Genomic DNA, 27,954 nt, shown 5'->3' on the forward strand with positions numbered 1-27,954 from the left:
GTTTTTAAATTGCACAGTAGGCCAGGCGTGGTGACTCACGCCTGTAATCCCAACACTTTGGGAGGCCAAGGCAGGCAGATCGCCTGAGGTCAGGAGTTTTGAGACCAACCTGGCCAATATGGTGAAACCCCATCTCTACTACAAATATAGAAAGTTAGCTGGGCATGGTGGTGGGCATCTGTAATCCCAGCTATTCAGGAGGCTGAGGCAAGAGAATCGCTTGAATCTGGGAGGTGGAGGTTGCAATGAACTGAGATCTCACCATTGCACTCCAGCTTGGGTGACAAGAGCGAAACTCCATCTCAAAAAAAAAAAAGAAATTTCATATTAATTAGAAAAAAAAGTAAATTAAAACCAACACATTTACAATGCTGATCATTTCCTCACTCACTCAAAAAAAAAAAAAAAAAGTTTACTGAGTGCTAAGTAGTGTTCTAGGAATTGGAAATTCCAAAATAGGCTGAGCATGGTGGCTCACGTCCATAATTCCAGCACTATGGGAGGCCAAGATGGGTCGATCACTTGAGGCCAGTGGTCTGGCCAACACAGTAAAAACCTGTTTCTACTGAAAATACAAAAATTAGCTGGGTGTGGTGGCGCAGGCTGGCAATCCCAGCTACTCGGGAAACTGAAACATGAAAATCACTGAACCTGGGAGGTGGAGGTTGCAGTGAGCCGAAATCACACCACTGCACTCCAGCCTGGGCGACAGAGTTAGACTCTGTCTCAAAAAAAAGAAAAAGAAAAAAAAAGAAATTCCAAAATAAATACAAAAGTATGCTATCAGCTCCTTGTGAGGATAATGCTTTTTATAATAGCCCAGTGCCTTATTCTCAAAAGGCATTAAAAAATGTTCATTATTTTAATTAATTAAATGCAAAAGCAAATATGTACACTAGGTAGTTCTTATCCAAGGGTGTGCATCAGAATCATTATGAAGCTTTCAATGATTGCCAGGCACTACCTCGGAATCACTGGCTCAAAATCTCTGAAAGGCCTAAGTGTGTGTGCTTGTGAATGTGTATATGTGTGTGTGTGCGCGTGTGTGTGTCTAGGTATGTGTGTATATACACAATTTTTTTTTTTGAAATAGGGTCTCACTCTGTCATCTGGGATGAAGTGCAGGTATATTATCATAGTTCACTGTAACCGCAAACTCCTGGACTCACGGTCTCCTGCAGTCTCAGCCTCTCAAGTATCTGGGACTACAGGCACATGCCATCATGCCAGGCTAAATTTTTTTTTTTTTTTTAAGAGATGAGGTTTTGCTACATTAACCAGGCTGATCTTGGACTCTTGGCCTCAAGCTATCCTCTCAGCTTGGCCTGCCAAGATCCCAAGCACAAATATTTTTATAAAGCTGTTCAAGTAATTCTAGTGCATATTTCCAGACTAAAAACTGCTGATGTAAACCAATAGTTGCAATGTGATACAAGCACTTAAAAATGTGGCTGTGCATGGCAGCTCATGCATGTAACACTAGCACTTTGGGAGGCCGAGGAAAGCAGATCACTTGAGGTCAGAAGTTCGAGACCAGCCTGAACAACATGGTTAAACCCCACCTTTACTAAAAATACAAAAATTAGCTGGGCGTGGTGGTGTGCGCCTGTAATCCCAGCTACATGGGAGGCTGAGGCAGGAGAATCTCTTGAAACCAGTTGAGTGGAGACTGTACCACTGTACTTCAGCCTGGGCAACCATAGCAAGATTCTATCTCAAAAAATAAATAAAAATAAAAAATAAAAATGATATGAACAAAAATAGTGTAAAAGGAGGAAAAGCCAACTAGAGGGAGAGGTCTCACACAACTAGTAACATTTGAGATATAAAATGCAGAGTTACCCACATTACAGGAGAAGAAAGATAAGCAAATCATGATTTCATAACTAAAACTGTTACAATCTAATGAGCTACTGCAATTATCAATGAATATTAGCTGAGAGAGCCAAATGATAAAAGATTATGGAATCTGTACTGGCTTTATTACAGATACCTGAATATCTATTTGTTGTTGTTGTAATTTTTCAAGATGCCTTATGTGCTGCTCCATAAACACATTCATTTGCTTTTCATGATCATGACAATGTAGTTTCTCTTGTTTACTCTGAAGGCTTGTTTGCTGCTCTGTAACACGTTGCAGGTGTTTATCAGTCTCCTGTAATTTACTAAGTAATTCTGTAACAGAATTGACTTTTGCTTCCAAATCACTCTGCACCTAAAACAATAAAAGTATTTTTAAAAATTCACATTATAGGATACCAAAAATATGTCTAATTACGAGAAATGTTATTTAAATCAATTGGCATTGAGAAGTTATCAAATTTGAGCTTATACTCACTAAATGTCTAATGATTTAATGCCTTTATTTTTAGAGTCACATAAATGAAAGGCAGATGATAGCTATCCTTAGGTAAATGTTTCCTCTCAAAAAATAAATAAATAAATAAATAAATAAATAAATTGGCCAGGCGCGGTGGCTCACGCCTGTAATCCCAGCACTTTGGGAGGCTGAGGCGGGTGGATCATAAGGTCAGGAGATTGAGACGATCCTGACCAACACGGTGAAACCCCGTCTCCACTTAAATACAAAATTAGTCAGGCATGGTGGCGCATGCCCTGTAGTCCCAGCTACTCAGGAGGCTGAGGCAGAGGAATCACTTGAACCTGGGAGGCGGAGGTTGCAGTGAGCCGAGATCGCACCACTGCACTTCAGCTTACAGAGCGAGACTCTGTCTCAAACAAATCTGCCACAAAGAATTTTATGATGCCTAAAACAAGATACTTAAATGGAAATTAAAAAGAAGAAAACAGAAAAGCAAAGTAGCTTTTGATACTTTACTAACTTAAGGCTGAGTTAGGTCAGCAGCCTTGAGTTCTAGTTTTGGCTCTGTCAGTTACTCGTTCCAGACTTACCTGCCTACTCTGACCTGTTTCTCTGCTTCCCCATTTACAAAGTGACAGCTAAGGCATAGATTATCTCTAAGGTTCCTAAGGTTCCTCTAGCTCTCAAATAAGAATAACCGATTATCCAGGTTGCCAGGACCAAGGTGTTTCCCAGGATGTAGGACTCTCAGTGCTAAAACTGGGGAAGTTCTGAATTCGCTAGTGCCATCACAGTATTAGAGGGTAACTTTCACAATTCCTGAGAAGTAACACACAACCACAAATGGGAAAATGTTTTCAAATTGAGAGCAACAATGTTGCTAGTCTATAATTATATGCAACCATTTATAGAATCAGTTCTTAATAAGTACTTCTATATTTCACAAAGTAGTTATGAATATCTGGGAGGAAAAATACACCTTTATCAATGGAGCTGCGGTTGCAATGGCAGCAGCAGTTGCTGCAGCCACAGTTGTAGCTGAATCAATTCCACTGGGTGAAATTCTGGTCTCCTGAGTAACAGCATCCTTCTCTATGCCTGCATCTTCTAACAGATGTACCTTTACTTCCTTAACAACAGGCATGCTTTGAGCTCTATAAACAAAAAAGCAATAAAAATGTATTCAGTAAACTACATTGAACCATTTCAAGAAATACTTAACAAATGGTAATCTGCTGAAGGTGGTTTTGATTTTTTTAAAATTAAATCACCTATCAAACAAGGTCATTTGGTTAACAAAATTTATCAAGGTCCAGGTCACTAAGGGCTAAAGAAATAAGAAGATAATTCCTTGAAGGTAGCAATATTATTTTGGAAAATAAGAATTAAACATATGAAAAAGGTATAGCACAATTATAAAGATACATTATCAAGAAGTACAAGTTTAAAACACTCAGAAGGCTGGGCACGGTGGCTCACGCCTGTAATCCCAGGACTTTGGGAGGCCAAGGCGGGAGGATCACCAGGTCAGAAGTTAGAGACCAGCCTGGTTAACATGGTGAAACCCCGTCTCTATTAAAAATACAAAAATTAGCCGAGCGAGGTGGCATGTGCCTGAGTCCTAGCCACTCAAGAGGCTGAGGCAGGAGAATTGCTTGAACCCGGGAGGTGAAGGTTGCAGTGAGCCGGGATCGCACCACTGCACTCCAGCCTGGGTGACAGAGCGAGACTCCGTCTCAAAAAAAAAAAAAAAAAAACCACTCAGAAAAAGCTCCAAGAATTAAAGTACCAAGCTTTACTCCCAAAGGCAGACAACCCAAGAAACACTATGGTTTTCTTTTTTCTTTTATTATTTTTTTAAAGACTAGTCAAGTACAGTAGTGAGAAGGGGAGAAAAAGTGGAATAAGTTTGGTCTGGGCCGGGTGTGATGGCTCAGGCCTATAATGCTAGCACTTTGGGAGGCCAAGGCAGGTGTATTGCTGGAGCTCAGGAGTTTGAGACTAGCCTAGGCAACATGGTGAAACCCCATCTCTACTAAAATACAAAAAATTGGCTGGGCATGGTGGTACATGCCTGTAGTTCCAGCAACTCGGGAGGCTGAGGCAGGAGAATCGCTTGAACCCGGGCAGCAGAGGTTGCAGTGAACCTAGATGGCACCACTGCACTCTAGCCTGGGTGACACAGCAAGACTCTGTCTCCAGAAAAATAAAATAAAAAGAAAAGTTTGGTCTATAACTTATTGTGAACAATCCATTAAGATAACGTATTACTTCCAGACAAGCTGCTGTGGTTTTTAAATTATTGATAATTTTATCCTCCAAATATTTATATAAGAATTACAAAATTATTGGCCAGGTGCAGTGATTGGCACCTGTTATCCCAGCCCTTTGGGAGGCTGAGATGGGCAGACAGCTTAAGGCCAGGAGTTCAAGACCAGCCTGGGCAACATGGCAAAATCCTGTCCCTACAAAAAATACAAAAATTAGCCAGGCGTGGTGGCACACACCTGTAGTCTCAGTTACTCAGGAGGCTGAGGTGGGAGGATCTCATGAGCCTGAGGAGGTAGAGTGTGCAGTGAGTCGTGATCACTCCACTACACTCCAGCATGTGAGACAAAGTGAGACACTGTCTCAGAAGAAAAAAAAAAAAAAGAATTACAAGAATTATAGCACTATTGATGTACACTTTGTGACTATTTTTTCTCCTAATTTATTGAGGTATAATTGAAAAAAATTGTATATATTTACAACGTGATATTTTGATATATGTATACATTGTAAAATGATTACAGTCAAGATACTAGCATATCCATCACCTCATATAATTATCTTTTTATGTGATGAGAACATTTAAGATTTACTGTCTTAGCAATTTTCAAGCATACAATTCATTATTATTAACCATAGTTACATGCTGTCAGTAGATCTCTAGAATGTATTAATCCTGTTTAAGAGAAATTGCACCTTTTGACCTCTATCTCCCACTTCCTCCCCACCCCCAGCCCCTGGCAACTACCATTCTACCTTCTGCTTCCATAAATCTGACTTTTTCAGATTCCACATGTAAATGAGAATATATGATATTCATCTTTCTGTGCCTGGCTTATTTCACTTAGCATAGTGTCTCCAAAAGGGATTGTTAACAATGCTGAAGAGAATTTTCTGAATTCTAGCTCATTTAGATTTACTTAATAAATGTCACTCAGGCAGGCCGGGCACTCCCAGCACTTTGGGAGGCCAAGGCGGGTGGATCACCTGAGGTCAGGAGTTTGAGACCAGCCTGACCAACATGGTGAAACACTGTCTCTACTAAAAATACAAAAAATTAGCCAGGCATGATGGCGGGCGCCTGTAATACCAGCTACTCGGGAGGCTGAGGCAGGAGAATCGCTTGAACCCAGGAGACAGAGGTTGCAGTGAGCAGAGATCGCACCATTGCATTCCAGCCTGGACAATAAGAAGCTCAGTCTAAGGAAAGGACAAGACAGGACAGGAAAGAGGGAGGGAGGGAAGGAGGAAGAGAGAGAGAGGGAGACAGAGAGAGAGAGAAAGAAGAGCAGAGCAGAGCAAAGCAAGACAGAAAGAAAGGAAGGTCACTCCATTTATTAAAATGTTCACAAAATACACTATTAAGAAGCCTGAATTAGCTGGGTGTAGTGCTACATGCCTGTAATCCTAGCACTGTGGGAGGCCAAGGCGGAAGGATTGCTTGAGCCCAGGAGTTCAAGACCAGCCTGGGCAATATGGCAAACCCCGTCTCTACAAAAAAAAAAAAAAAAAAAAAAAAAAATCAAAAATTAAAAATAAAAAAAGACCCTGAAATAAAAACAAGTCCAGTAAATAGATAGATATTTGCAATAAGGCACTTAATTAAATACTAAAAGAAAAAAGAAGGCTACTCAATTTGCTTGATATGTGGTCTCAAAGACAACAATGAAAGGAACCACTGACAAAATTGAAGAGTCCCTAAGAAAGCCTAAGCAAAATCGTTAGCAATATGTTCCATCTCCAGCTGCTGGACTTCCCCCTTGACTTTTAAAAGCATTACAGAACTCTTAAACTTACTCCTCTTTGATATTTCCCCATTTCTACTAAGAATAACATTTTTCTCTCAGTCTCAAAATGTTGAAGTCACCTTGACTTCTCTACTTGCTTACCTTCTCATATCCAATTGAGTCATAAAGTGTTGTCAATTATTTCATCACAATTGCATGAAGAGTGTCACAGAATTATAGAGCTGGGAGAAACTTATAGGTCAACCATCCTAATTTTCTAATTTTATAGATGAAAAAATTGCAGTCCACAGAGGTCACAGGATTTACTTGATCATTGTCATAGAACTATTTATTAAGTGGTAGAGTTAGGGCCCAATTCCCAGAGGTCTTACCATGACACCAGAGCTTTTTCTCTCAGTTTGGCACTTTTCTCTTCTCACTTTTCTCTCTCAACTGTAAAGTTTCATCATCCATTACTAACTATTCCATTCTTCCAGTTTCTACTTGCTTAGAAGCTTCCTACACATATGTCACCATTCAAAAGTCTAAAATTATTCCTTAAAAACAACCGAATTGGCTAATTTCCTCTGTTTAGCTTTCCATACACAAGGCTGTCCTCACTAATTACACATACCATGTCATGCCCACAAGTGACTCCACGCTTGTCCTCACTCTGCTCTCTCACCCTTCTTCCACCCAACTTATTACATCCTTCTCCTCCTTTAAGGTGCAATGCAAGTATTACCTTCTTCAAGAAGTCTGTTCTTCTAACACTTCCTCTTGATCCCTCCCTTCATTAACTCCTTTTGCATTTACTACCTATCAATGGAGGCTTGCTACTCAGCCACCCCAGGGTTTACATATCTGTACGGGACAATTTAATAATATATTGAATGAAATTAATCACTAATTCCTCCGGGGTTGGGAATGGTAGCGGGACTTCTTTCATAGCAAACAGCAACTAACAAGGATTAGCTGTGTAGTAACTGCTCAATATATATATTTAACTGATTGAGGGGTAGAGTATGAAAATATAATTCAGGAATTCCTTATCTTTAAGGTTTCTGCCTGAAGTCTGAAAGTGACTTACCTTTGCCCAACAAGAGAAACAACATTATAAGGCTAGACATAAATTTCTTTATAGGCTTTTAAATTTTATTTTTTCAATTATTAAATTAATAAATGCTCAATGTGGCAAATATAAAGAGCTATGAAATATAAATGTCAAAAAAATGCACATAACCCTACCATTAAGAAGCAATTATTTCATTATAGTCTTCTTTTTTAGCCAGTTTTTCTTTATTCTTAAATCCACTGAATATCCCAGTGCTGTGCTGCAACTATTCTCACCAAGGCCACTAAGAACCCTGCTTGCTCAATTCAGTGTACATTTTTCAGTCCTTACCTTTCATTACCTCGGAGCAGCACATCACACTTGGAACCTAATTCCCCTTGGCTTTGTTAACACCATACCCTTACATCTCTGGCCAAACTTTCTGAGCAGCATTTAGAAGCTAGCTTGCTTTCTCCACATACTCCTTCAATGTTTGGTATTCTCAGAGTCCATCCAGCCCTAGCCATCTTTCTTTTCACTATCTAACCTCATTGAATCACTTCAACTATTCCCAGAGCTTAGACTTAGACTGCCACTTACATAATGATGACTTCTGCATCTTAATTTCCAGCTTAGATCCCTTTTGTGAACTTGGCCTTTTTAATTTTTTCGAGACAGGATCTCACTGTCACCCACGATGTAGTATAGTAGCACAACCACAGCTCACTGCAGCCTCGACCTCCTAGGCTCAACTGATCCTCCTGCCTCAGCCTCCCAAGTCGTGAGGAGTACAAGCACATGCCACCCTGTGTGGCTAATTTATTGTTTTTAGAGATGGGGTCTTGCTATGTTGCCCAGGGTGATCTCAAACTCCTAGGCTCAAGCCATTCTCCCACCTTGACCTCCCAAAGTGCTGGGATTATAGGCATGAGCCACCGCTTGGCAACTTGACCTTTATATTCCATTTTTTCCTGAACATTTCTTACCCACATTTCTCATAGGAACCTCAAACCCTTGACCATGCCCAGAATAAGCTATTCGCCACAAGAATTTCCTTTCTCAATGAATATACTACTGACCATGTATTTGTGAAAGCCAAAAATCTGGGATTCAACCTTAGTGCCTTCCTTACCCTCGTATCTAATTAACAATTCCTGTCAATTCAATCTCCTAATCATCTTCCAAATTTGTCTTTTCCTCTCCAACTGAGCATGATTCCCACTACCATACCACCACTTCCCAGTGTATTCAGGACCAATCTAATTCACTCCTCCCTGAAAACTCCAGAGCCAATTCATTTGCTGGACTATAGTCTAGCCCTCTTCCAATCCATTTTTTCATATGGCTACCGGAGTATTTTAAGAAATATATCTAATTCTTTAAAACTTTTAAATGATTTGCCATTTATCTTACATTAATGACCAAATTCCTTTACAGGAGTTCATAACCTAGTCCCTTGCTTATCTCTCCAGTCACACATAAGGGAGTTCTCCCTTGTTCTAGACACACTGGCCAGATTCTTCATTCCTCTAAGGCTTTAGAGTACATTATAATATCAATTAAGGCAAGTTCTCCATCATTCCATTTTTGTTTTTGCTTTTCCAAATTCATCTTAGCTATTCCAAACTGAATGTATTCTATATGGATGTATTCTTAATTTTGTGTGTATGTATACACACACATATAGCATAAATATATACATACAGTATACACACAGGCACACACATTTTTTTCGCAACAGTATGTTCTTCCAGGTAAGTTTTAGAATTACGTTTCCAATTTACGTCTACCACTTATTCTCAAAATAACAAAAAATTTTAAGACTGACCACAGCAAAACATATGCTAATTTTGTTATAACTTATATTTTTACAGTGCTTGGTCTTCCCATCCAAGACCATGTTGAGTCTCTTAATGTATCTTAGCCTTTGGTTATTTCCCTTGACAAAATTTCATACTTCTTCAGATAGATTCTATAGACTTCTGATAATGAGTATTCCCAACTTTTTTGGGGGGGCGTGGGGACATTGCTATGGTAATTGTTATTCCATTTTATGACTGAATAATATGCTGATTATCTGGTCACCTTCCTGAACTTTCATTAGTGTAAAAATTTCTGAGTTAGTGGTCTCTTGGATATTCTGAATACACAGTATTTTCTATAAATTATAACTTTGTCTCCTGTTTTTCAATATCCATACCTGATTTCATTTTCTTATCTAACTGCTCCAACTAAGGCTTCCAAATTAAGTTTAAAAAATAATGGACATCTTGTCCTGTTCCCAATTTTACTGTTAAACAGGGTATTGACTATAGGTTTACAATAAACATCGTCCTTCACGTTAAGAATGTATCATTCTGGCTGGGCATGACGGGTCAAGCCTGTAATCCCAGCACTTTAGAAGGCCAAGGTGGGCAGATCACCTGAAGTCAGGAGTTTGAGACCAGCCTAGCCAATGTGGTGAAACCCCGTCTCTACTAAAAACACAAAAAATCAGCTGTGCGTGGTGACACATGCCTGTAATACCAGTTACTAAGGAGGCTGAGGCAGGAGAATCACTTGAACTCGGGAGGTGGAGGTTGCAGTGAGCCAAGATCACACCATTGCACTCCAGCCTGGGTGACAAGAGCGAAACTCCATTTCAAAAAAAAAAAAAAAAAAAGAATGTATCATTCTATTCTTAAAGAAGTTTGTGGGTATTACGTGTGTGTGTCGTGACTGAGTATAAAATGGGTATGGAAGGGAGGCATATGGAGAGATTTGTGAAAGGATACAAAATTACAGCTACATAGGAGGAATAAGTCAGGAATATGCTACAGCTAGATAGGAGGAATGACTATAGTAAGATGAGTATAGTTAAGGATAATGTGTTACATGGTTTCAAATAGCTAAAAGGAGGATATTGAGGGTTCCTAACACAAAGAAATGATAAATGTTTCAGATGATGGATATGCTAATTACGATGATCTGATCACTATACATTATAAGTACAGCACTATGTACCCTACAAATATGTACAATTATTTGTCAATTTAAAAAATAAAAAAATTAAGAAGATATGGGCATAAAATGTCACTAAATGTGACTGTAGTGCTTGTCACATATACTTATTTGATCAAATGATATAAATATAGTAATAGATCATGAATTATTATAGTGGTGCAATAGTTAAGAGCACTATCTCTGGAGACAGACTGCATTGGTGACTTTAACCCTTCTATTCCTTATTTGTAAGCTTGAAACGTTATTAGACATGCCAGGTTTTTGTAAAGATTAAGTAGTATGTAAGAACTGCAGCCAGGTATGTTGGCTTATGCCTGTAATTCAAACACTTTCAAAGGCTGAGGCAGGACTTCTTATGCCCAGGAGTTTGACACCAGCCTGGGCAATATAGTGAGACCCTATATCTACAAAAAGTAAAAACGTTAGCTGGATGTGGTGGCAAATGCCTGCAGTCCTAGCTACTCTGGGGTGGGGTTAGGGGGACCTCAGGTGGGAGGATTACTTGAGTCTGGGAGGTCAAGGCTGAAGTGAACTGTGAACCTGCCCCTGAACTCCAGGCTGGGTGACAGAGCGAGATCCTGTCTCAACAAAATAAAAAACAAAAAGTAAAACAAAAATAAACTAAAAAAGTGCAGAGAACAGTGCCTGGTGCATAAGCATTACAACAGAATTTGCTATTACCGTTTTTAAAACATTGCTGCATTCCTGGGCTAAACTCTACTTAATCATTGTGTATTATCTTTTAACATATGACAAGATATAATTTACTCATAACTTATTTATAGTAATGATATATCAATACAATTGTATCTTTTTCTTTAACTATTAGAGTAGTATTAGGTTTAGTTATTGTATTTCAAGAACTACGTTTGTTTAAATTACAATAGTATGACGAAAATATCTCTGATGGAACTAATGTTAGGTATGGATACTTGGGCTAGGTTAGCATCATAAAATGACATGAGTGGCATTCTTTGCTTTTCATTGCTCTGGAGCAGAATATATAGCATGATCATAATCTGTTTCTTAAAATTTTTCAAGAACTCAAAGAAAATCATGACTGCTTTGGAGATTGCTCTTTGAAGGTTTTTTTTTTTTCAATTTATTTCCCAGTAACTGGTCTACTAAAATCTTCTTAGTTATATGGTTATTTTTGGTGAGTTATTTCTTTCATCTAGATTTCTTAATTTGTAGCATTCAAGTACACAGTATTCTTAATACACAGTATTCTTAATACCTTCTATCATTATGCCCTCTTTTTATTTATAACATGCATTTTCTCACTAATTTTCTGACTTGTCTAAGATTTGCTTATTACACTGACATACTTCTAGAACTAGTTGAAAACATTCTACTGTGTTTTATGTTTTCTTTTATCTGATATACTTGATTTCTTCTGCTTTCCCTGCTTTTTTTTCCTATCATTCAGCATCTGTCTGACTGTCTGTCTCTCTATTATTCTGTTGAGACGGGGTCTCATTCTGTCACCCAGGCTGGAGTATAATGGAATGAACATGGCTCACGGCAGCCTCAAACTCCCAGGCCCGAGTGATCCTTCCACCTCAGCCTCCCAAGTACCTGGGACTACAGGCACATGCTACCATACCCAGCTAATTAAAAAAATTTTGCTATATGGCCCAGACTGTTCTCAAACTGCTGGGCTCAAGTAATCCTCCTGTCTTGGACTCCCAAAGTGCTAAGACTACAGGCATGAGACACCATGCCCAGCTTCCTTTAGCTTTTATAAGAAATTATTTTCCTGCTAAATTTCTAAAATTGACTGTTTAGACTCTGTCCTCAAATTTCCATATGCTGTAATCTGATACAAAAAGGTGGTGTATTAACAGATCAATCCTAATTTCACAATAAGAGATATAATCAGACATCTATGTATCCTGATGTATTACACAGGAAGTATATAACATCACCTATCAAGCATTCTTGCCACTTGACAGAAATTCAAGGTTGAGAGAAACATATTAAAGACAAAAAAAGGATACATTCAGCAAAATCCAGAAGGTAGAAAATTTCTTAAGACAAATAAATTATAAGAAAAACAAAGTGAGGGTAAATCTGTAAATTAAAACAAACTGAAGGCTCAGCATGGTAGCTCACACCTGTAATCCCAGCACTTTGGGAGGCCGAGGTGGGCGGATCACCTGAGGTCAGGAGTTTGAGACCAGCCTAATCAACATGGTGAAACCTCGTCTCTACTAAAACTACAAAAAAATAGCTAGGCATGGTAGTGCATGCCTGTAATCCCAGCTACTCAGGAGGCTGAGGCAGAATTGTTTGAACCCAGGAGGTGGAAGTTGCAGTGAGCCAAGATTGCATCACTGCACTCCAGCCTAGGCAACAGAGTGAGACTTTGTCTTAAAAAAAAAAAAAAAAAAAAAAAAACTTAAGAGACATATCATTCAAATGTAAAGTGTGGCTCTTCCTTAGATTCTAATGCAAAATTAAATTAACCACAGGGTGCCCTGGCTCACGCCTGTAATCCCAGCACTTTGGGTGGCCAAGGCTGTGGATCACTTGAGCCCAGCAGTTCGAGACTAGCCTGGGCAACACCGTGAGGCCAGTCTCTACAAAACATTAAAAAAAAAAAAAAAAAAAAATTAGCCAGGCATGGTGGTGCCTACCTGTAGTCCCAGCTACTCAGGAGGCCGAGGGAGGAAGACTGCCTGAGCCTGAAGTTTGAGGTTGCAGTGAACTACAATCACATCACCGCACTCCACTGTGGGTGATAAGAGTTTGAAACCTTGTCTCAAAAAACAAAAACAAAAACCAATCCCAAAACAAAACAAAAAGTAACCATAAAAAAATTATGAGACAGTGACAGAAACTTGAATACTGACTCAATATTTTATAATATTAAGAAATTATTAATTATTATGTTTCAGTATGATAGTAGCATTATGGCAATACCTTTTTAAAAAATTATCTTTCAGGTACGTATATTAAAATATGTAAAGATAAAATGAAATGACTTCTGGGATTTGTTTTATAATAATTCATGGGTATGCGGGGCGGTTATGAATGAAACAAAATGCTAATAATTGAAGCTAAGCTATGAGAACATGGGAGTTCAAAAAATTATCCTCTCTACTTCTGTAAACATTGAAACTTTATAAAGTAAAAAAGTTTTTTACGTTTACGGCTGTTATATAAATCAATACAGAGTAATTATAATTAGAGAAAGGGAGAAAAAGTAACTTAAGACAGCTAAAGCTTATCATAGTAGAATAAGTGCAGTCTACGTTTATTCGTTGTTGTTGTTTTTTTGTATTTTTTCACAACCCAGTATAGACAGATTTTTTTTTTTTTAAGAGAAGGGGGTCTCACCATGTTGCCCCAGCTGTATATAAACTCCTGAGCTCAAGCGACCCTCCTGCCTCAGTCTCTCAAGTAGAGAGGATTGCAGGTATGTGCCACTGTGCTTGACTTAAATTTAATAAATCAAAAATAGTACTGTAAGCATATTACTTTGATTTATGAAATCACCTCTCAGAGGAAAGAGGTAAAAGAATTAAAAGCGGCTGCCACTGGGGAATAGGCCTAGTGGTTAAGGAAATAGTGGGGTAGAAGATGGTGGTTTTTCATTATAAGCTTTTCATAGTATTTGATTTTTTAAAACTCTTTACATTTATTATTTATTAAGTTTTTGTTTTGTTTTGTTTTTGAGACAGAGTCCCACTCTGTCCCCCAAGCTGGAGTATAGTGGCACAATCTCTGCTCACTGCAACCTCTGCCTCCCAGGTTCAAGTGACTCTCCTGCCTCAGCCTCCCGAGTAGTTGGGACTACAGGTACATGCCACCAAGCCCAGCTAATTTTTTGTATTTTTAGTAGAGACGGGGTTTCGCTGTGTTGGCCAGGCTGATCTCGATCTCCTGAACTGGTGATCTGCCTGCCTCAGCCTCCCAAAGTGCAGTGATTACAGGCGTGAGTCACCGCACCTGGCTACATTAAAGATTTTTAAAACTAACTAAAAAATTAACTTTGCCCAAAAAATTGGTCCTATTTAGTCTATTTAGCAGATATGCCTTGAATTTTACTTCAACTAGAATTAATATTGCTAATTCTTATTTCTTTTTACCTGTTTTCTCCTCAAAATACTTTTGTTGTATTTTTATTTTCAGCCTGCTTCATTTTAAAGGTATATCTCTTGGGACATAATTAGACATGAGAGTCATTTCTATAGTTTGATTCAGTTATTATTCTCTACATTGTAATTACTTTCCCATAGAGCCTCCTTAGTTGTTTTGTCTTTTAAAAAATTCTGTTCAGGGTCGGGCACGGTGGCTCACGCCTGTAATCCCAACACTTTGGGAGGCTGAGGCAGGCAGATCATGAGGTCAGGAGATCGAGACCATCCTGGCTAACACAGTGAAACCCCATCTCTACTAAAAATGCAAAAAATTAGCCAGGCATGGTGGCGGGCACCTGTAGTCCCAGCTACTCAGGAGGCTGAGGCAGGAGAACGGCGTGAACCTGGGACGGGGAGGTTGCAGTGAGCCCAGACTGCGCCACTGCACTCCAGCCTGGGTGACAGTGCAAGACTCTATCTCAAAAAAAAAAAAAAAAAAAAATTACGTTCATTCATCCTTAGGGAGAGATCTAGCAACAGATAAAAGAGGCAGTGTTTGCAATTTTCTCTCACTGTCCTGTTTATTAACAACTTCTCCCTCTCAGATTTGAAAGTTCTGAGATATTTTAGTTCTGAGAGTTCTGACTGGAAGGGAAGTTTATAAAGTCCCTATTGTGGTTGCAAGCAGCTACTTCGTCCACTAAGGGTCTGCTGGATAGAAGTGGTGATTGCTTTCTATCCAACTGAGTCAGATGTAATCTGCAATTTTTAGTTCAAGTAGAGAAGATGACAGATAAGACCATGCCATCACTAGGGCTTTTTCTTATATATTTAGAAACCTTCTGATATAATTTACCATCCAAATGCCTCTCCTAACTGCTATATTATGTATTGAGAATTTTAGTGTGAACAAATATAAGAAGTAAAAACCTGATAGGACCAAAGAACCCGCTGTGAAACTCTGGCTGGCTCAGATTATACCTTTGCAATTTAGGGGTAGTATTATTTTTTTTGTTATTCTGGTGCTTCCCAGAACATAATATGTATACCATGGAAAACTGTTGGTGGAAAAAGAATAAATGTTGTATTTTAATAGTTGTATAGTTATTTAACTAATTTATTTGAGACAGGTCTAGCTCTGTTGCCCAGGCTGGAGTGCAGTGGTGCGAGTGGCACCATCTCAGCTCACTGCACCATGCTCTGCCTCCCAGGCTCAAGAAATCCTCCTACCTCCTGCCTCCCAAGTTATTGGGATTACAGGTGCATGCCACCACGCCTGGCTAATTTTTGTATATTTTTTGGGTACAGATGGGGTTTTGCCGTGTTGTCCAGGCTGGTCTCAAACTCCTGGGCTCAAGTGATCAACTCACTTCAGCCTCCCAAAATGCTGGGATTATAGGTGTGAGCCACCACACCTGGCCTGTATATTTATTTTTAAACGTATTCTAAACAATACAGATTTTCCATTTGCAGAACTAATATATAATTTCCTTTTGAATAAAATGAGAATTCAAAAGTAAGTAAAATTTTTTTCTATTTCCTAAGGGGCCTTCTGCAGTGCTCTGGTTCAGGAGTAGAATACATGTAGCCTAGGAATATGATAAAGATAATATTAATTGCCTCCAGACTAGTGAATTTGTTCTTCCTTCATGTTTCTCATGTGCTGTTGTCAAGGTTAGTTTTAGATTTCATTGGTATTTAAGATAAAGTTGGGAGGGGGCATTTAGGTGGAGTAACCATGGTCTCTCTTCACTGCATCCAGGTGCTAAACTCATCTCTTTCTGAGATTTTGACCAGGAAAAGTCTAAATGTCTTCGGATAATAAATAATAAGTATTATGTATAAGGAACTATTGAGCACTGCTATAAGCAGTATAGTAAAGTGGTTAAGAGAGATGGCTCTAAAGGCAGACTTGCACATTCAAATCCCAGTCCAGTAACAACCTGGACCTTGGGAAAATCAATCTCTCAATCTCCCAATGCCTTAGTTTCCTTATCTATAAAATGGGGATTCTGGCCGGGCATGGTGGCTCACTCCTGTAACCCCAGCACTTTGGGGGCTGAGGCAGGTGAATCACCTGAGGCCAGGAGTTCAAGACCAGCCTGGCCAACATGGTGAAACCCCATCTCTAGAAATATACAAATATTAGCTCAGCATAATGGCAGGTGCCTGTAATCCCAGCTACTCAGGAGACTGAGGCAGGAGAATCCCTTGAAGCTGGGAGGCGGAGGTTGCAGTGAGCTGAGATCATGCCACTGCACTCCAGCCTGGGTGATGTGAGACTCCATCTCTAAATAAATAAATAAATAAAAGAAAATGGGGATTCTATAAAATTGGGATAGTAATGAAATCTATTTTATAGGTGTGTTAAATGAGTTAATACCATAGCACTTCCATAATAACAACTGCTAACTGCTACTGAGTATTTTAAATGTGTCTAGCACCATGAGAAACACTTTATACATATCATCACACAATATATATTTCACATAGTGAAAAGACAGTTTTTCATATGTCCAAAGTACAAATGAAGCTGATTTTAAACATAAGAAATGGTCCAATTATTTTCTGTAAATGAAACTTACTTTTGCTTTAAAACTGTTCTGAGAGCATCTTTCTGTCCCACTGTATACTGAGAAATGAAGATGTCATTTGCTGCAGAATCAAGACACAAAAATATATATTAAATTCCTAAATATTTGTTAAATTTTAATAAGCTACTAAAAAAATCTTTTTTAACTAAAAGAATGTTTAGGAACTCAGCCATAGCACTCCACAATTGAAAAGGACAAGGAACAAATTAAGTGATTAAGTAATAATATAATCCTCATAATTCCAAACCCACAGCCAACATCATACTGAATGGGCAAAAGTTGAACACATTCCCCCTAAGAACTAGAACAAGACAAGGATGCCCACTCTCACCACTCTTTTCAACACAGTAGTGGAAGTCCCAGCCAGAGCAATCAGACAGAGAAAGAAATAAAAGGCATCTAAAAAGTAAAAGAGGAAGTCCAATTATCTCTGTTCACTGATGACATGGTCCTATACTTAGAAAACCCTAAAGATTCCTCCAAAATGCCCCTAGATCTGATAAATGACTTACGTAAAGTTTCAGGATACAAAATCAATGTACAAAAATCAGTAGCGTTTCTATACACTAATAATGTTCAAGCTGAGAATCAAATCAAGAACTCAATGCCATTTACAATAGTGGCACACAAAACATAAAATTCCTAGGAATACATTTAATCCAGAAGGTGAAAGATCTCTACAAGGAGAACTACAAAACACTGATGAAAAAAAATCACAGATGACACAAACAAGTGGAAAACATTCCATGCTCATGAATTAGAAAAATCAGTATCATTAAAATGAGCATACTGCCCAAAGACATCTACAGATTCAATTCAATCGAATTACCAACATCATTTTTCAAAGAATTAGAAAAAACTATTTTAAAATTCATATGGGGTCAGACACGGTGGCCCTGTATTTCCAGCACTTTAGGAGGCTGAGATAGGCAAATCACTTGACGTCAGGAGTTTGAGACCAGCCTGGTCAAGATGGTGAAACCCTGTCTCTACAAAAAAAAAAAAAAAATACAAAAACTAGCTGGGTGTGGTGGCGTGCACCTGTAATCCCAGCTACTCAGGAGGCTAAGGCAGAAGAATTGCTTGAATCTGGGAGCCGGAGGTTGCAGTGAGCCGAGATCACACCACTGCACTCCAGCCTGGACAACAGAGGGAGACTCTGTCTCAAAAAAAATTTATAAACATATATAATACTAAACCTATGCAATAGATTGGTAATAACAAGATAACCTTCACCATTGCAAACCTTATTCTGGATTTTACAGATTCTAGGAATGGCTTAATTTGGGAAGAAAAACTAATTTAAAATGAAAATAATAAAAACTGTAAGACTATGTAATAAATGCTTAAAAATAAATTCTACCCTTAAGAAGAAAATTCTGACACATGCTACAACATGGATGAACCTTGAAAACATTATGCTAAGTGAAATAAGCCAGTCACAAAAGGTCAAATACTATATGATTCTACTTATATAAGGCACTTAGGGTAGTCAAATTCATAGAGACAAAAAGTAGGATGCCCAGGGCTGAGGGTACGAAAAATGAGCAGTTAGTGTTTAATGGGTAGAATCGGGAGAGATGACAAAGCTCTGGATATGAAAGGTGATGATGATTGTACAACAATGTGAATGTACTTACCGTCACAGAACTGTACATTTTAAAATAGCTAAAGTGGTAAACTTTATGTTAAGTATATTTTATAACAATAAAAAAATCAATATTATTCTTTTACCTTTTTGTTTGTTGTTCTCTTCTATTTTATCCAAAGGCAACACTTGCACTGCAACGTCTTTAGAAAAATCCTTTGGGATATGAAAGGAAGAAATAGGATAAATAAACTTCGGATTTATTATTTATCAAGAACCATTTACTAGCTATGTGACTACTGTGTTCTGGGAGGGCAGGACTGTGTATTTCATATGCTTCATTTCCATCACCACGCAATGCTGATATACCTTAAAGCTACTCAAAGATTTGTTGAATGGGTGAGTAACACACTATCAGACAAGCAAATGAATGAGTAAATGAAGCAGCAAGCAAATGTAGCACTGAGATTCAGACTCAAACCAGTATACCAATTCTAGCAGAGCAAGTCATTTAACATCTCAGTTGCTTCAGTGAAACGTAAAAATCTGACTCACTGTGAGTCAAATGGAGTAGATAAGGATGGCACAATATCATGAAGATCACAGATTTATCCTCAATTATACAATAACAGTGTATCCATACATTTGAAAAGTTTAGATATCATTAAATAAGGCCTGCTTAAAAGAAAAAAAAAAAAAGACAAAACAACAATAACAAAAAACCACTCCAAAGTCTAGGCATTTACATAGGGACCAAGTACAGCACAAAATTATACAAAATGTATAAATTGTGAGCTTTTGACAAAATTGTCATATAGTTTTAATTGAATTATTAGTTTACCTGCTTCAATTTTCAAAATAGTATATTGTGAAACTCTCATTATACAGACTTATTAAACTGACAATACATAGGTCAACACTATGATTAGCTATCAAAGTCTAATTAGATCTCATAACCAAAACATTATATTTATCAAATACGTTCGGCATTGTAAAGTTAAGATGATAATTTCATGTTATTCTTAAAGAACCTCTCTTCTAAAAAAACCAAAACACCTTACAAGTGTTAGAATGACATGCAAGCACACCTCATGTTAAAGAAAATTGTACTGTTAGTTGTTCCTTTTCTTTTACCTAAAAATATGTTAAGTCTCTGGGCAAGAACACCTTTTCCCTGAATAGTAAGAGAGCTTCTTTTCAGTTATCATATCTCTTTCAGCGGCCATTATTTTAATAATCGGTATTTTTGATTCTAGGGAAGGCCTTTTGTTTAATGTCTCAAACACCATTCAAAGTCACAATTGTAGTATATAAAACATTGGTTTGGTAAGTGATATTTAAATAAAAACAAGGCATGTTGCTAATCAAACATAATTTAAGAATACATTATTTGACAACACTGAAAATTTTAATGTGAGCATAATTAAGAATCCTTTTGCTTACACTTTCTGACACCAGGGGATTTTCTTTTAGAGGCTGGTGACAATTTCTAGCAGAAGTTAAGTCTGATGAACCTAACAAAACAAAGGAATAGATTTTAGTGATTTTAAAATCAGGTCCTTAGCTTTAGAAACTGTACAGGCATGATTCAAGACCTATAAACTCCATATAATGCAGACGTTGGAAGGACAATCTGCGTGCAAAGAAAGTTAAGAAAATGTATTTAAACATATGTGAATGAAGGCTTTTACAGTTGATATTTGGGAAAATAAGGTTCGGTACTGACAATAAAGTGAGATAAGCATGAAATATTTTAAAAGATAACCATACACTATTGGATGTGGACAATCTATGGGTAGAAATAAGTATACGATGTAAAGGTCTAATTTAACAGCAGGACTATTTGAGTGTCACCGCTGTATCCCCTAAAAAGCAGCATTATAAAAGCATTTTGCTGTTTTTGCTCACATATTCATTAATTTGATCCTCACAATTAGCAGCGAAGTGGGTAAAGCATATGTTATCCTTATTTTCACTGAGGTTTAGACAGATTAAGTGAACTGGAATACAGAAGCCATCCACTGGCAGAAGTCCTGCTTTTCCCACTATTAACAGAAAGTAGTGCATTAGGTAAAAAGTACTACTTCGGGGGAAAACTATAAAAAACACTAGAGGGGAAAATAAAGCACATTATACAAGTTAAGTGTATCCACCATAGATATAAACAAAAACAATATGCAAAAGTCAATGCCAAAAAAAAAAAAAAAAAAAAGCACAACAGGAGACGTTCAAGTTTCATTCATTAGATCTGTTCAAACATTTTATAGGCTTCCTGGCCATTTTCCCGGGAAACAGGGTCAGTTTTCAAACATCTGTACAAACTAGACTTATATCTTACGTCTGGGAATTTAAACAAATAAGGACTAAAGATTTACTAAGCTAAAACTGGTTGAAAAATTACATGGAATCACGTACCACATGATGTTCCATTCAAGCTAGTCCCCGTTCCAACAGGAAGACGTTTATTTGCAGACAATGCCGGAGGAACACAGGGCAACTCATCTTTCAGCAAAACCAAATGATCTCCATGATTTTGAGAAACTACCTCACGAAGTCTCTTTGCTGGCATCTTAATCCTTTTTTTCTTCTCCAAGCTGACCTCAGAGCCTTTCATATTGTTGGTCACAAAACAAGTCCCACACTTATGGACGGAAAAACTTTCTCTGTGTCCTTAAGACTTCAGAACAAAATTTTCACCTCTTTGCAATGAACTGTTCTTAAAATGTCGAAATAGAACATCCACAAAGCTGAAAATCTAAATTTTGGTATTGAATCCAGGATTAGAGATGACTATAAAGTCCTATTTACCCATTAATCCCACTTAGTCTATTAATACACCACGCCAAAATGTGAAAGTGGGGATGCCAAGAGAATGGCCACAGGAGCAACAATAACCATTAACAGTGCACTCCCCAATCCCAGAGCTGGTAGGGCAAAACCAAACAGATGTAGAGGAGGGCTTAAAATTTGTTAAGAGGCAGTCAAGCAGATAAAACCGAAATGCTATTTTTAAAATAATGACCCACATAAGAAGCGTAATAGCTTTCTTCAGCCACAGAGTCTTACACACGCCTCCAGATGCAATCGTCGGAAACATAAATTCATCCCTACGTGTCTCCAGGACGCCAGAGACCCGCGCAGTCACGGGTATAATCTGACAATAACTTCAGTTGCCCGCAGGTCAACATCCACTTCCCTTCAAACCCGCCCTTGAGACACAACACGCATGCGCGCCAACAAACTCACCCAAAACATCCAACCAGAAAGCTAAGCGCTCGCTGGTGCTCTTCCATCCCTCTCCGGGCGGAAACAAACTCCGAACATAACGGAGGCTTATTTATTTATTTATTTATTCATTCATTCATTCATTCATTTATTTATTTAAAGGTAGCACATTGCCGCACAAGATCGCGCTACAGTCTCATCTGAAACTTGAAGAGCTCCCGACTTGTAATACTACTTGTGTTTATCGGGGGCTGTTTACACTGCTTCGCTTCCGAAGACCGTTAGGGACGTGGGATTAGGTAAATTAGGCTTCCAAAGAATTTCGACAGATTCGGGTCGTTATTGGAGAGGAAGTCGGGAATAGAAAGCATTGTCTAAGCAGACAATCACAGAGATCAATCCTTAGCAGATTTTAGAATTCGCTGATGGTACGTGCATTTTCTTCTAGATGTCCTCTCGTTATAACGAATCGGCGTCTAAGGGTTTAAGTGTCACTTGACATCACTGCTCCCACGTGTTCTTTCCCATCTGGCGGCCGCGGCTCCTGTCCTGACCCTGACCCGCCCTCCCGAGGCTCAGCCGTCCCCCAACGCCCCCCAGCCTTGCACTGATGTCGGATGCGAGAGCCTGTGCTTAAGTATGGTGCCTGTTCTCTGCCGTGAGAATCCGGGATTCCCGGGCGGGGGGTGGCAGGCTACGCTCCAGAAAATTGGCGGGGTCTCCCGAGGAGGCCGGCGCATGTACTTGGGGCAGTGGGGGGTGCGAAGCGGGACAGCGCTTCGCCAGGTCCGGTGCAGACCTTCCTGGGGATGGTGTCACCTGGGCGAGGGTAGGAACTTTAGGCCCTGAGCCACCCCCAACCTGGATCTGGGGAGTCGGGGGTCTTGTTTTGGGACACTGAATTAGACTATAAGATATTTACGCTGTGACCTTGAGCTGCCCGGTGGATGATCCTCCTTTAAATGAAAATCGTCTCTAGACATACCAGGTCTAACAGCCCTTACCTGATCTGTTCATTTCCCAGCATGCGCTACTTAGAGTTTTCCCTTTATGCCTTACTAGAGGCTTTAGAATAATCAAAGCAAAAAATGTAATCCGATCTAAAAGCTAAATGACGAATTTTATTTCTGTTACATCTCGGCGATCTAGTTTCATAGAAGTCTAGACTTAAAATGGAATTTCAAGTCCGAGCGCGGTAGCTCACGCCTGTAATCCCAGTACTTTGGGAGGCCAAGGCGGGCGGATCACCTGAGGTCAGGGGTTCGAGATCAGCCTGGCCAGCATGGTGAAACTCCGTTTCTAATGAAAATACAAAAAATTAACTGGGCATGGTGGCGCGCGCCTGTCTGTAGTCCCAGCTACTCAGGAGGCTGAGGCAGGAGAATTGCTTGAACCCGGCAGGTGGAGGTTGCAGTGAGCCGAGATCGCGCCATTGCGCTCCAGCCTGAGTGAGAGAGCAAGGCTGTCTCAAAAAAAAAAACAAACAAAAAACAAAAAACTGTAAGGGCTCAGCGTTAAAGAACCTTTTAATTATTTGTACCTTGCTGAGTTTCTCTAATTGAGGGTTTTTTTTTTTTTTTTGAGACAAAGTCTTGCTCTGTCGCACAGGCTGGATTGCAGTGGCGCGATCTTGGCCCACTGCAACCTCCGCCTCTCAGGTTCAAGAGATTCTTCTGCCTCAGACCTCCTGAGTAGCTGGGATTACAGGCGCCCGCCACCATGCCCAGCTAATTTTTTTTGTATTTTTATTAGAGACGGGGTTTCACCATGGTGGCCAGGCTGGTCTCGAACTCTTGACTTGGTGATCCACCAGCCTCGGCCTCCCAAAGTGCTGGTAATTACAGACGTGAGCCACCGCGCCCAGCCATTACTTTTTATTTTAGTTACATTTTCCCTTCTTAATTGGGCTCATAGCTGGTACCTGTTTGTTCACAATTTATTGCATATTATGAGTGTACTGAAAGAACTACAATGTCACAGCTGCCAGAGACCTTGGAGATAGTTTAACTCTTACTTTCTAGGTGATACTTATTTGAAAGAAACAGTGACCTAAGATCTGAGTGTAGGCACTCTGAATTATTAAAATGACAACTTAATTTGGATCTTACAGCTCTTTGTCATGACTCTTTAGTTCCTCTTCCCCCAACCCCTGCGCCCCCACCCCCCACCCCCACCCCCCGCCCAGAGACTGGGTCTTGCTCTGTCATGATCATAGCTCACTGCAGCCTTGAACTCCTGAGCTCAGGCAATCCTCCTGTCTCAGCCTCCTGAGTACCTAGGACTACAAGCACTTGCTACCACACTGGCTAATTTTTTACTTTTTGGTAGAGACTAGGTCTTGCCTTATTGCCCAGGCTTATTTTCTTTCCTTTGTGTGTTTGTTTTTTTTTTGTTGTTTTTTTTGAGATGGATCTTTGTTGCAAAGGCTGGAGGGCAGTGGCACAATCTCAGCTCACTGCAACCTCTGCCTCCCGGGTTCAAGCGATTCTTCTGCCTCAGCCTCCCAAATAGCTGGGATTACAGGCACCCGCCACTCCGCCCAGCTAATTTTTGTGTTTTTATTAAGATGGGGTTTCACCATGTTGGCCAGGCTCGTCTGGAACTCCTGACCGCATGTGATCTGCCTACCTCGGCCTCCCAAAGTGCTGGGATTACATGCATGAACCATCGTGCCTGGCTTTATTTTCTTACCCTAAATCAGCCCTCTCAACCCCTTTTCTTTATGACTGATACTTTTCAAAAGACCAGTCAGGTTGTCTTACAAATTGTTCCATGTTGTAGATTTTCCTAATTATTCCCTCATGATTAGAGCGTATCAAACTTTTGGCCAGAATACCACATAGGTGATGCTATCTTACTGCATCTCACCAGGAAACACCTAATGTTGGCACCCATGTTTGTGATGCTAGGTTTTATGACTTAGCTTATACTTTTTTTCTTTGAGACAGGGTCTCTTGATCTGTCACCCAGGCAAGAGAGCAGTGGCTTGATCATGGCTCACTGCAGCCTCGAGCTCCTGGACTCAAGTGATCCTCCTGCCTCAGCCTCCTGAGTAGCTGGGACTACAGGCACACACCACCATGCTGGCTCATTTTTGTATTTTTGGTAGAGATGGGGTTTTGCCATGTTGCCCAGGCTGGTGTAGAACTTATGGGCTCAAGCTGTCCACCCAACTCAGCCTCCCAAAATGCTGGGATTGAGCCACTGCACCTGGTCAGTCACTTAGCTTATAACATATATTTGGCTATTTGGAAAATATTTTTAGATAGATGATATATGCCATAATAGCTTATAAGACATTTCATAGGTCTTAAATAGGTCATTTTATAGGTGCAATGGGGAAAATACTGGATTTTGAAGTCCAAACACCTTAGTTAGGCTGCAGCTGCCCAGTTACTATCTGTATAAGTGACCTCATGTAAGTTTCTTAAGATTTCTGAACCATCCCTCCCAGAATTAGTAGGAAAATCATAAGGGAAGTGTAATGTATACTTATACCTGGACAAATAAGGATAGCATGACATTAAGTATTTTTTTTAATAGTAACACATATGCCAAAGAATTGTAACCTCAGACTAGAGGAAACTAATTTCACTTACTAAAAAGGAAGAAACTTAAAAAAAAAAAGATTAGCCAATAGAAGTTTACATTTCATTGAAAAGACTATTAGAACTTGAAGGAGCCGGGCGCGGTGGCTCAGGCCTGTAATCCCAGTTCTCAGGGAGGCAGAGGCGGGAGGATAGCTTGAGCCCAGGAGTTCGAGACCTGCCTGGGTAATATAGCGAGACCCGTTCTCTACAAAAAGGAAAAAAAAAAAAAAAGGACAAAAAAAAAAAGAACTTGAAGGGGACTTAGTAATCATATTACCTCATTTTTCAGGTAAGAATCAGGCCTTACTGGAGACATTCAAGCAAAGGTTGGACAACTACTTTTCCAGAACAGAAACGAAACTCATGCATCAGAAAAGGTTTGAGCTTGATGACTGAAAAGATCTCCCATTATTCTTAAGTTCTCTGGTTCTATGATATATTTTGTTTGTCACAAGAATAACAGCATCACTGTAGTCATTCCCGAGATCTAAGCCAGTGATTCTTGAATTCGCTTCTTTCTTCTCTCCTCCAGGTTTCAGGGATATAATCAGAAGGTAACCCCTGATGGGTCTTTGCTGCTATAACAGCAAACATTTGCTGTAATATCTGGAAACTAGGATCAAATAAAAGGACAACCACATTACTGCTATCTGTTCTTACCATCAGGTGGTTTATGTGGCTGGTGGAATTTGTCAGTCTAAGCTTACTATTAAATAACTGCAAAGTGAATAGTGAAAGATTTAGAAGACCTCAAATTAGCAAGTAACTCTGAAAATCATTTATTTACTCAGTCATCTCCAGTATTTTCTCTGAACCAGTTGCCTACAATTATGTATACCATAATCTTTTTTTTTTTTTTTTTTTTTGAGACAGAGTCTTGCTCTGTCACCCAGGCTGGAGTGCAATGGCACAATCTTGGCTCACTGCAGCCTCTGCCTCCCAGGTTCAAGCAATTCTGCCTCAGCCTCCCGAGTAGCTGGGACTACAGGCGCCCACCACTATGCCCAGCTAACTTTTGTATTTTTAGTAGAGACGGGGTTTCACCATGTTGACCAGGCTGGTCTCGAACTCCTGACCTCAAATGATCCACCCGCCTCAGCCTCCCAATGTGCTGGGATTACAGGTGTGAGCCACTGTGCCTGGCCTATACCGTAATCTTGATAGATACTGGTGACTACAGAGGATAGCTTTAGCGATTTAAGCAGACATAAGAAAACTGCTGATTATTAGCTCTTGAGTTCAACTGTAGGTCTGGAAAAAACAAAACAACAACAACAACAAAAATGAAATTGGTCTGGGCGCGGTGGCTCATGCCTGTAATCCCAGCACTTTGGGAGGCTGAGATGGGCGGATGACCTAAGGTCGAGAGTTCAAGACCAACCTGGCCAACATGGTGAAACCCTGTCTCTACTAAACAAAAATTAGCCAGGTGTGGTAGTGCATGCCTGTAATCCCAGCTACTCAGGAGGCAGAAGATATAGTGAGCTGAGATTGCGCCACTGCACTCCAGCCTGGGTCACAGAGTGAGACTCTTGTCTCAAAAATAAATAAATAAATAAATCTCAAAAATAAATAAAATACACAATTGAGTGATTCTAAAGAAAATAAATCATAATGTTAACATAGTGGTCTGTGAACGGTAGAACTATTTATCTTTTGTTTTTCAAATTCTCAATAAATATATTACTTTTATAGTATGATAAACTTTATTTCACTGAAAAGAGGAAACATACACTGTTTAAGTAATATATATTAATACATTATCTAATGAATAAAGAAGATCCATACCAAAAGCACTTGGGCATTCCTCATACATGTCTTTTCAGATTTTTTAGTAACAACCATCATTTGTCACCATGAGGTGTATAATAAGGACAAGATGTGTGTAGAGGCAACACAGGGTTCCAGTCTGAAACTTAGAGAACATTTAAAGATTTCACACTTTCGGCCAGGCATGGTGGCTCATGCCTGTAATCCCAGCACTTTGGGAAGCCAAGGCAGGAGGATCACCTGAGGTCGGGAGTTCGAGACCAGCCTGATCAACATGGAGAAACCCCCGTCTCTACTAAAAATACAAAATTAGCCAGGTGTGGTGGCGCATGCCTGTGATCCCAACTGCTTGGGAGGCTGAGGCAGGAGAATCGCTTGAACCTGGGAGGTGGAGGTTGCAGTGAGCTGAGATTGTGCCATTGCACTCCAGCCTGGGCAACAAGAGTGAAAACTCCATCTCAAAAAAAAAAAAAAAAAAAAAAAAAAATTTCATACTTTGTCTCTCTGACCTCTGGTTGATAACCCAAAGAAATACAAGGATGGAATTTTTTTAAAAAAGAACAACAAATTTTGGCATTCCAGGAAGGAAATCAAATCTGTGTTCTTTTTTGATGTGAACTATAGAAGGGAAAGGGAAGGGAAGGGAAAGGGAAAGGGAAGGGAAGGGAAAGGGAAAGGAAAAGGGAAGGAAAGGGAAAGGGAAGGGAAGGGAAAGGAAAAGGGAAGG

At 39.5% G+C, this 27,954-nt stretch overlaps 2 protein-coding genes across 21 annotated transcripts in view; one reads left to right on the plus strand and one right to left on the minus strand.

Annotated features, from left to right (window-relative positions):
* LOC105473617 (KIAA0586 ortholog) overlaps nucleotides 1-21,857 on the minus strand; it is a 123,548-nt gene extending 101,691 nt beyond the window's left edge. For 12 of the 15 annotated variants that reach the window (XR_982355.2, XR_011625835.1, XR_011625836.1 and 9 more), the window contains exons 1-6: nucleotides 21,058-21,857; nucleotides 20,086-20,156; nucleotides 18,789-18,858; nucleotides 17,046-17,115; nucleotides 3,303-3,477; nucleotides 1,994-2,215 (exon numbers count right to left, since the gene is read on the minus strand). Coding sequence is in view for 11 of the 15 variants with exons in the window: in XM_071100102.1 (XP_070956203.1) it covers nucleotides 1,994-2,215; nucleotides 3,303-3,477; nucleotides 17,046-17,115; nucleotides 18,789-18,858; nucleotides 20,086-20,156; nucleotides 21,058-21,256 (807 nt within the window). In the remaining 4 variants the exon portion in view is untranslated. Of the gene's footprint in view, nucleotides 1-1,993; nucleotides 2,216-3,302; nucleotides 3,478-6,388; nucleotides 7,150-17,045; nucleotides 17,116-18,788; nucleotides 18,859-20,085; nucleotides 20,157-21,057 lie in introns of those variants that run through there. The other 3 variants (XM_011727479.2, XM_011727483.3, XM_071100103.1) reach the window with 3 other exon arrangements.
* LOC105473619 (translocase of inner mitochondrial membrane 9) overlaps nucleotides 18,969-27,954 on the plus strand; it is a 61,602-nt gene continuing 52,616 nt past the window's right edge. For 3 of the 6 annotated variants that reach the window (XR_011625839.1, XR_011625838.1, XM_071100108.1), the window contains exons 1-4: nucleotides 18,969-19,041; nucleotides 22,030-22,166; nucleotides 22,316-22,504; nucleotides 25,747-25,834. The gene's annotated coding sequence lies outside the window, so the exon portion shown is untranslated. The other 3 variants (XM_011727484.3, XM_011727486.3, XM_071100107.1) reach the window with 3 other exon arrangements.

Source organism: Macaca nemestrina, chromosome 7 (genome assembly GCF_043159975.1).
Source record: "Macaca nemestrina isolate mMacNem1 chromosome 7, mMacNem.hap1, whole genome shotgun sequence".
In the NCBI taxonomy this organism is placed as follows: Eukaryota; Metazoa; Chordata; class Mammalia; order Primates; family Cercopithecidae; genus Macaca; species Macaca nemestrina.